General features: G+C 42.1%; 2 protein-coding genes across 9 annotated transcripts in view; one reads left to right on the forward strand and one right to left on the reverse strand.

Annotated features, from left to right (window-relative positions):
* The window catches only part of LOC135206953 (histone-lysine N-methyltransferase 2C-like), a 307,132-nt gene that overhangs the window by 249,823 nt on the left and 47,309 nt on the right, over positions 1-10,000 (reverse strand). The gene's annotated exons all lie outside the window — the stretch shown is intronic.
* LOC135206522 (uncharacterized) overlaps positions 8,309-10,000 on the forward strand; it is a 44,765-nt gene continuing 43,073 nt past the window's right edge. The window contains exons 1-2 of the mRNA XM_064237878.1: positions 8,309-8,384; positions 8,677-9,157. Of these exons, the coding sequence (XP_064093948.1) occupies positions 8,727-9,157 (431 nt within the window). The 5' untranslated portion in view covers positions 8,309-8,384; positions 8,677-8,726. The remainder of the gene's footprint in view (positions 8,385-8,676; positions 9,158-10,000) is intronic.

The following is a 10,000-nucleotide window of genomic DNA, read 5'->3' on the forward strand; positions in this document are numbered from 1 at the left end:
CTCATATTGATTAACAAAGACTACTTTTACATCAAAAGTACTGAAACTGTAGGAAAAAATCAATTTTGAAGTAAAAGGGGGTGGGGGCATGGAGACATCACTTAGAATGACCTCATCAAGAATAAGGTTTGAACAGTGACTGTAAATCACAAAGCACTTACCTTAAGTAGTGAACACACGAGTCTTCATTCGTTGATCATATGGGGTAGGCAAAAACCCAATGTTTCTCAATGAAAATTGTGTAAAGACGGTACTATAATGCAAATATTTGATGTAAGTATTGCAATGATATACACTGAAATCACATTAATTAACACACCTGTAATCCAATTTAGCCTAGTGGTAAAAATTCAGCTATATGAATAAAAAGACAGTTGTGTTGACTGGACAGTAACTCGTCGTTAATTAAGATGTAAACTACAAAATTGGCATAGCTGTACTGGATGGGTGACCAGGTTTGTGATTGGTTGAAAGAATGGGGGGGGGGGGGGGTTTTTGTCTAAGAGGGTGGTGGAACAGTGTTTCATGTCTTATCAGCAATTTTAAAGATTGGTAAGAAATCTGTACTGGTTAGAAGGTATTAATGTGCTGCGCCCACTTGCTACAAGGGTTACAGGCTCTTAGAAGTTGGTGTGAACCAAAAGCTTCTCTATAACATGGTGCATGCCTGGTAGCATTTAGTATTTTAGTAGTAGTAGTAGTAGTAGCTGAAATTTGACCATGAAACGGCTACATTCTTGGTTTATTTGTTGTCTATTTTCACTCGTGTTTCGTGTTTCCAAATGTCATACTGAACAAGAAATAACAATAACACGCTACAACCTTCTCCCAGGTGATTTCTTCCACCATAAACCACACTTTCCCACCCAAAACCCACATTCCCAGCAGGTCCACCTTGACTGTAGGATAGAGTTCTAAGGTAAATTACATATTAATTATAGCAACGAGAATACTATAGGAAACTACAAATTCCAAAGTATACCTGCCGCAGAGTTATCAGCTAGCTTTACCAGAAAACCATGCAACAAATCTAACCCCCCCGCCTAACCTAACCTAGTACACTGTGTTAGCTGGTTGGGGGCTTTGCTCTCCAGACCCCCATTAAAGGAAACCTAAAATAAAGGTTTATACTAACCTAACCAACATAACCTAACTTAGTAGGTTGAGCTCTTCAGCATTGTTGTATCTATTCTTCCCCGAAAGTGAGCGATGCTAGTTACCCACACTAAAACAGTAAAATTTTTCAAATTTGTTATTACATGCGACTTAACCCGGCAGATATATACTTAGCTATAGACTTCCGTCGTCTCCCGACAGAAATTCAAAACTCGCGGCACATCGCTACCAGGTAGTCAGTGATTCTACCATTCCGCCGCTGGGTGGGGCGGAATCCCAACCATTCCCGTTTTCTGAGCCAGATTTTCTCTGTCGCTGAGGCCGGCAACAACTGTTGTTTGGTCTCTCCTGATTGGAATTCTGCTCTTTTGCCGAGAATTGGTTTGGACTCATTTGGTGAAGTACTCTTGTTTATTCTCGGGATTGGCATACTAAACGCTTTTTTAATTTTGGACTGGATTAGGACTTGGATTGGGTTTTTTCTATTAAGATGGATTGAAGTTAATAAAGTAACACCTAAGTTTAGGGTTTGTGCAAGGGAAGAATGCAGAACTAGGTATTGTTGTTTAAAGCAGAGGTAGATCCTCATACGCTTTGTAGTAAATGTAGAGGTTCTGAATGTGCGGTTGATAGACTTGTGCTGAATGTGAAGGGCTTTCGGAGCAAGGATGGAAAGGATTTAGCTTCTTATATTAAGAAAAGAGAGAAGGATAGAGCTAGGAAAGCGTCAGCTAGAAGCTCGAGTAGATCTTGTTTCTTTTGAGCCTGAATCAGAGATTAACAAACTAGATGATGTTTCTCCCATAACCTCAGCCCCTTCTCCCTGTGTTGAATCTAAGGATTCATTTTCAGAATGGAAAGAATGAGATCCTCGATCAGGGAGCTTCAGGAGCAGCTTAAAGCCATGGTAACACAAGGTAAGAGTGCCAGTGAATACAGTGACCCCAGTGCAGTGGAGGGGGCGTCTGATCGGCTCCGCATTGCTCCTAGGCCTAGACCGCTTCCAAACTCCCAGGACCAGGGGAGGAGGAATGTCAAAAGCCGCAGGGAGGATGTGGAGCATCCCCAACGATCAGGGCGTCCCTTCGGCAGACCCTGAAGTATCGACCCAGGCTGCCTTGGATAGCCGTAGAAAAGGCATCCTGGAAGAGTGTTTTTCTGCGTCGGACTCCTCCTCGTCCAGGCGTGGATGGAGCTCTGCTTCGAAGTCTCGTCCTCTGAAGAGATCGTGGGTAGCGCCGAAGAGACGCTTTGATTCAAGCCCAGAGCGATTTCCAGAGGATTTTCCTTCGACTAGTAAGAGGGGCGAGAAGACCGTCTCCAGCGCCTCAAGATCCGACAAAGCTTTTTCCTGCTTAATCTACAGGAGCAAATATCCTCCTTGGTAGGCGCTCTACATAAGGATTCGTCTCGAAGGAAAGACTCCTCCCTTCCAGTGAAGAGATCAAAATTATCTTCTCCTGGTAGGAGAGAAGTTCCTCACTCTAGCAGGCGCTCGTCTCCGGAGAGACTCTCTCGTTCTCCCTTTAACGATGGACTCTCCTATCTAGGAAGAAAGTTCCCAGCGTAGCCGCTCGCAGAGCAAGCGGTCAGCTACGTCTCTTAGGAGAAGTCAGGAGTCGGACTCCTCTTCTGAGGATCAGGATAGGCGTCAAGAGCCTAAGAAGCAGGAGCTTGTGAGAAACACAGAACCTAGTAGGCGCCAAGAATATTACAGGCGTATGGAGCCTAACAGACGCCAGGAGTCTTGTGAGAGGCGTCAAGAGCTACAAGGAGTCACGACAAGCGCCAGGAGTCGAGCAGCGTCAGGAGTCTAGTGGGTAGGCGCCAGGCGCCTTGTACGAGCTTAGGTCAGAGTAAGACCCCTTCGCACTTTATGAATTCTTCGGAGAGTAGGAGCCCTTCACCTGGTAGGAAACAGGTGCCTGAGAGAAGATCTCGTGCGTTTAAGAGCTCTATTGCGACTTGTTAGTAGCAAGGATTTGTCACACGGACGACGTTCTTCTTCGTTTGACAGAAGTCCCTCGACAACTAAGAACCCGCTCTTCTCCGAAGGATCCCCGGCAGCCGAGAATTAGAAGAAGTCTCGGATGAAGAATTACCTGTGGATGTGGTAGTCTCTGATTATAAGAGATTGTCCTTGTTGTTGTTGCAGGAGTTCGGAGATAAGCTGCAACCAGCGATCGCCCTCACCAGGATCTTTGCTATCGAGCACGAAGTCTCCAAAGGCATCCTCATTTGTAAAAATGCGGCCAGCCCTTAGTATGAAAAAAGCGTTCAAAGGATTTGGAGAATGGCTTAAGAATAAAAGAGAGGCGGGCAAGACTGTTTTTCATGCCCCCTTCAAAGTTGACGGGTAAACCTGGAAGATGGTACGATACCCAGGAACCTATGGGCTTAGACTGCCATCATCGGCAGACGCAGATTACGCTTCCTTAGTAGATTCCTCAAGGAGGCGCGCTCTACTATCAGCAAAAGCTACTTGGGGGATGTGTGAACTGGACCATCTACTAAAGGGACTCTTTAGGACGCTACGAAGTATTTAATTTTATGGACTGGGCTTGGAGCACTTGCGAAGAGAGCCCAAGATCCCGAATTTGTCACGATGGAAGAATTATCGAGTGTGTTATCTGGTCTGACAGAGCGGTGATGGACGGTTCGGTGGAAGTGGCTTGCTCTTTTTGTGGGATCGGGAGTTTTGAAAAAGAGAGCAGTGTATGGGTCTTTCCTGTCCAAGTCAGTATCTCCTCTACAGAGGTCGGCCTTGCTATATTCTCCGCTTTTCGCAACCACCTTTTTCCCACAGGACACGGTGAGGGTGGATGGTCGCAAAATCTTTTAGCTGGAAAAAGCCACACCAGGATTTACTGACACAGTCAGCAAAGCAGGCGTTTCAAAGCCGGCGGTTCCGTTTTCAAAAGAAGGATTAAAAGCACCTTCTTTTCAGCAGCCCATTTCGAGGAGCCTCTTATCCTCAGTCAAGAACCCCTTTTAGAGGTAGAACGGATACCAGAGGAAGACCTTCCAGGAGACCTGCGGGGAAGGCAAAATGAAGAAGTCCTCCTCCAGATAGCAGTAGCGCCAGACTGTCGAAATTTGCCAGAGTCTGGGCGAAAGAGAGGGGCGGACAGCTGGACCCTCTCGATCCTCGAGAGAGGATACCTCATCCCCTTCAGGGAATATCCTCCCTTAACAAGAACTCCAAGGGAGTTGTTAACAGCGAGATACAACGATCCTGTCAAGAGTCAAGCTCTCCTGCAAGCAGTAGAACTTATGTTGCAGAAAAGGGCAATAGAAAAACCGGTTCAAGATCTCCATTCACCAGGTTTCTACACCGTCTATTCCTGGTACCAAAAGCCTCGGGCGGGTGGTGGAGGCCGGTTTCTGGACGTAAGTGCGCTGAACGTCTTTTGTGATCAAGAAGAAGTTCTCGATGGAGACCTCTTCCTCTGTACTTTCTGCTCTTCGTCCAGGGGTGGGGACTGGATGGTATCCCTGGACCTTCAAGATGCATATTTCCATGTGCCAATTCATCCGCATCAAGGATACCTAAGATTCATGTCACAGGGAAGAGTGTTTCAATTTCGAGCGCTTTGCTTCGGACTTTCGACGGCCCCGCAAGTCTTCACGGGTATCCTAAGGAATGTGGCTCATTGGCTACATTTAGAGGGGATCAGAATTTCGATGTATTTGGACGACTGGCTAATACGAGCAAGTCGAAGCAACAGTGTCTGGAGGACCTTTCGATAACATTAAAGATGACGCAGTCATTGGGACTCCTAGTCAACCTCGAAAGAAGTCCCAGTTGGATCCCCAGCAGAACATAGTTTATCTGGGGATTCGGATGGATTCTCGGGGCTTTCTAGCGTCTCCGTCAACAGAGAGAATAGAACGCTGCCTTACAAAAGTGTCGGGATTTCTAGGGAAAGAACATTGTTCCGCGGAGGGAATGGATGAGTTTGCTGGGAACCATTTCCTCGTTGGAACAGTTCGTTCCCTAGGGACTGCACCTAAGACCACTTCAGTATTATCTGAAGGAGAACTGGGATCAAAGTTCTCAGGAACTCGAAGAGTCATTCAGGATAACGGACAAGGTCAAACAAAGATCTTCGGTGGTGGTTAGACCCGAAGAAACTCGGTCAAGGAATATCCTTGCATATAAAGAGCCCTCTCCGAGCGTTGTTTGCAGACGCATCGGACGTAGGGTGGGGGGGGAGCGACGTTGGATTCGCAAGAAGTGTCGGGAACCTGGGAAGGAGCGCAGGTGTCCTGGCACATAAACAAAAGGAACTGAAAGCCATTCACCTAGCTCTCTTGCACTTTCAAGAACAGATATTAGGATCGATCATTCAGGTCATTCAGACAACACGACAGCCCTAGCATATCAGGAAGCAAGGGGGAACTCATTCATTCTCCCTTTACGAGACACGAGGGGAGTTGTTGCTTTGGGCGCAAGAGAAGCAGATCTCTCTTCTAACGAGATTTATTCAGGGAGAGAGAAATGTTCGAGCGGATCTGCTAAGCAGAAGAGACCAAGTGCTCCCCACCGAATGGGACTCTCCACCCTCAAGTGTGCGATCAGTTATGGGGGTTATGGGGAAGGCGAACGTGGACTTGTTCGCAACCAACTGGAACAAGAGGTTGGAGAATTATTGCTCCCCCATCGCGGATCCAAGAGCAATAGCGATAGACGGTCTCCTCATGGACTGGAAGGGAATAGACGGGTACGCTTTTCCCCCTTCAAACTGGTAGGGGAAGTAATAAGAAAGTTTGCCTCCTCAGAGGGAACGAAATTAACTTTGATCGCCCCCTTTTGGCCAGCCCTAGATTGGGTGACAGAGTTGCTGGAGTGGATAGTGGATCTTCCCAGATCGCTCCCACTAAGGAGCGATCTTCTCAAACAACCCACTTCGACAGGTATCACAACCAAAAACCTCCCCGCTCTAAGTCTGACTGCCTTCAGACTATCGAAGGACTCGTTAGAGCGAGGGGGTTTTCTCGCGAAGCTTCAAAAGCAATCGCAAGAGCCAGGAGACCATCCCACATTACGGGTGTACCAGTCCCGAAGTGGGAAGTGTTTAGAAGATGGTGCAGGACGCATGAGCTATCCTCTTCCAGTACCTCTATAACCGACATTGCAAATTTTCTTCTTTACCTGAGAAGAAAGTGTGGCCTAGCGGTATCTACGATCAAGGGGTATAGAAAGTATGCTGGCCTCGGTGTTTAGGCATAGGGGTCTTGGAGGTCGTCGGACAATAAGGATCTACATGACCTTATTAGGTCTTTCGAGACCTCAAAAAGTCAGATTAATAAAAATCCCAGTTGGAAACTTGGATAGTGCTGCATTACTTGATGTCTGAAAGATTCGTACCTTCCAATAATTGTTCTTTAGATTTGACGAGGAAATCTCTATTCCTGTTCGCCTTAGCCACTGGCAATAAAAAGGGTGAGTGAACTTCAAGCGTTAGAGGGCAGAGTGGGGTTTAAGAAGGAGGCTGCAATTTGCTCTTTAAGCCTCTCTTCTTAGCCAAGAACGAAAACCCATCAAAACCGTGGCCTAGAAGCTTCGAAGTGAAGGCACTCTCTTCTTACGGGGGAAGAAAAGGAAAAGACCCTTTGTCCAGTAAGAGCGCTATAAAATTTTATCTACAAAGAAAGTCTCTTTTGGGAGGTACGCAGGAAAGTCTTTGGTGTTCGGTCAAAGATCCTACAAGACCAATATCGAAAAAGCGCCCTTACGTTTTCATAAAAGACGTTATTAAGAAGCGCATCTTAAATGTGGTGAAGAACAATTTAAACTCCTCAGGGTAAAAGCACACGAAGTGAGGGCCATAGCAACCTCAATGGCTTTTCATAAAACGTGGCTCCCTTCAAAATCTAATTGAATCCACGTATTGGAAGTGTAACTCAGTGTTCGCCTCTCACTATCTAAAGGATGTGAGAGTTACTTATGAGAAGTGCTTTTCACTGGAGCATTTGTGTCCGCGGATTTAGTGCTGGGAGGAGGAGCTGAGGTTTAATCCTAATTAGTTAGGTTATGTAATTTTAACATTATGGTGTTTGGTTTTTATGGTTGACTGAAAGAGGGTATAGGAAGAACCCTTTTCAGTTCTTAGATTTAACATGGTTAGAGAGGTCAGGTGGTCGGGATTAACTTTTGGTCTCCTCGTTGTGCATTATGTAAGCCTAAAGCTCTGTCATGTAAGAGGGCTAGCCCCCATTGATTACGATACAGGTCAGGCTCTGCCATGTAAGCGGGTAAGCCCCATTGGTACGATCCATGCAGGTTCTGTCGCGTAAGCGGGCTAGCCCCCATTGACATGATCCAGAAGGGCTGTTCGGTCATAGGTGGTTTACCTCACTGAAGCTCTTGAGGCAGGCAGACTAAATGACAGTAATCATGAAGTCTTCAGCCCAAACAGGTAAGAACCAAGGATTGATATCCTACAACAATTGTTGTTTCCCGTTATTAGAATTTTGTTTATATATATATAGCTGTCTCTTGCCCTCCACCAAGGGTGTCAATCAGCTAAGTATATATCTGCCGGGTAAGTCGCATGTATAAAAATGATATTGTTAAGATACAATAAAGTTTTATACATACTTACCTGGCAGATATATACGATTTAAGGGCCCACCCAGCCTCCCCTCAGGAGACAGGTGTAAGAGAAAAAAAATCTGGCTCAGAAAACGGGAATGGTTGGGATTCCGCCACCCAGCGCTCGGGAATGGTAGATCACCTGACCTACCGGTAGCGTGTGCCGCGAGTTTTTGAATTCTGTCGGGACGACGGAGTCTATAGCTAAGTATATATCTGCCAGGTAAGTATGTATAAAACTTTATTGTATCTTAACAATATCATATTTAAGCTTTTACGTTAGTTAGAAACTATAGCTATGCAATTACTTGGGATGTATATATAAAACTTAATTTTATTATGGCAATATCAGATATGTCTGCATAGCTTTACTGTTTTTCAGCCTACTTGGCAAGTCTTATTGAAGCATCATAAATAGTAGTACGTACTGTTTAATTTGACTGTCAGTACACTATTAAACTTAAAGGCCAAATTTTTCCTTCTACATTTATATCTTAGTATACTGTACTATTTGTGCAAGGTCCTATTGCTATTTGATAAAAAAGTTAAATCTTTCAGACTGAAGAATGGAGAGACCACATGGGGGCATTGTAGGGATGGCTCCCCAGACGACAAGCTTGACAAAGGACAACCAATGGGAGTGAATTGTCCTCATGTGGCTCATCCGTAGGTAAGCAATTAACTATATAGGTACTACTTCGCTTTAGGTAAAATAGTAATTTTCTACTATCTTTAGTGAAGACAAATATTTAATTGGAATGGAGACTTTTAACTAGAAATTATCTATAAAGGAATTTTTTTTTATTGTCTGCTTTTGACCAGGGTAATAAAATGCAAAGGAGTTACAACTACAGACAGTGAAATGTAATTTTTTTTCTCATTACAAACTTGGCTTTCTATTTGTATTTAGTGGTAGGTTAATCTGTAACAGCTCTTAGTTATTTGATGATTTTTTTTTCCAGGTCCCAAATCTTTATTATCTAGTAGCCTTGGAGGTGGAATAGAGGAAAAGATGGAGGTTGATTCACCCATGCTTTTGCCCTCTTTGGCTTCCTTGCCTTCCACCTCCTCTGTCACCATCACCAAAGCCTCTGCATCACAGCTAAGATCTTCACACTCACCATCATCATCGCCTCCTCCTCCTCCACCCCCTCCTCCGCCATCATCGTCATCAGCTGTATCTACGCACTCGTCTGTAGTATTTACTTCTGTCAGCACTTCTTCATCGTCCACCTCACATGATGTTATGTCTAATATCAATAATGGTTTGTTAGGCCCTGACATGATGCCTACTATTCCATTAGTTCCTGTCCAAGTCCCCACTGGGCGAGGTGGAGTTGTAACCATTCCCAAAGCTCGGGGTCGTCCAAAAGGAATGCCATTTTATACGCCCAGAGGTGGTTTTCAGATTAGGAAAGGAATGAAGTTCAAAAGAATTGGAATGTAAGTAGAGGCTACAGTATTTTGACTTGAAGATAAATGATTCTATTATATATATATCTATATATATAATATATATAATTATATAGATAATAATTATAATATATACATAGTTACATATATATAGATATATATATCTATATATATATATATATATATATATATATATACATAGATATATATACTATATATATAGATATATATATATAATATATATATATGTATATATATAGATATAGTATATATATAATATATACATATAAAATATAATATTACATATATATATATACATATATATATATATTATATATATGTATATATATATATATCTATATATATTATATATTACATATATTATATATATAGATTATACATAATATATATATATATATATATATAATATATATCTATATATTATATATATTAGATATACATATATATTACATATATATATACAGATATATATAACTATATATATATATTACTATATATAATAATACATATATATAGTATGATATAACATAAGTATATATATATATATATATATATATATATATAGAATATTTATATATATTACAAATATATATATATATATATATAAGATCTATTATAATATACATATATATATATATATATATATATATATATATATATTTATACATAATCTATATATATATATATACTATAATATATTATATATATGAACACATATATGATATACATATATATATATATATATATACATAGATATTATAATATAGATGATACATAGAATACATATATAACATACTACATACAATATATACCTAGCATATATAGAGATATATCTATATATTATATACTATA

The sequence above is a fragment of the Macrobrachium nipponense genome, chromosome 31 (assembly GCF_015104395.2).
Source record: "Macrobrachium nipponense isolate FS-2020 chromosome 31, ASM1510439v2, whole genome shotgun sequence".
In the NCBI taxonomy this organism is placed as follows: domain Eukaryota; kingdom Metazoa; phylum Arthropoda; class Malacostraca; order Decapoda; family Palaemonidae; genus Macrobrachium; species Macrobrachium nipponense.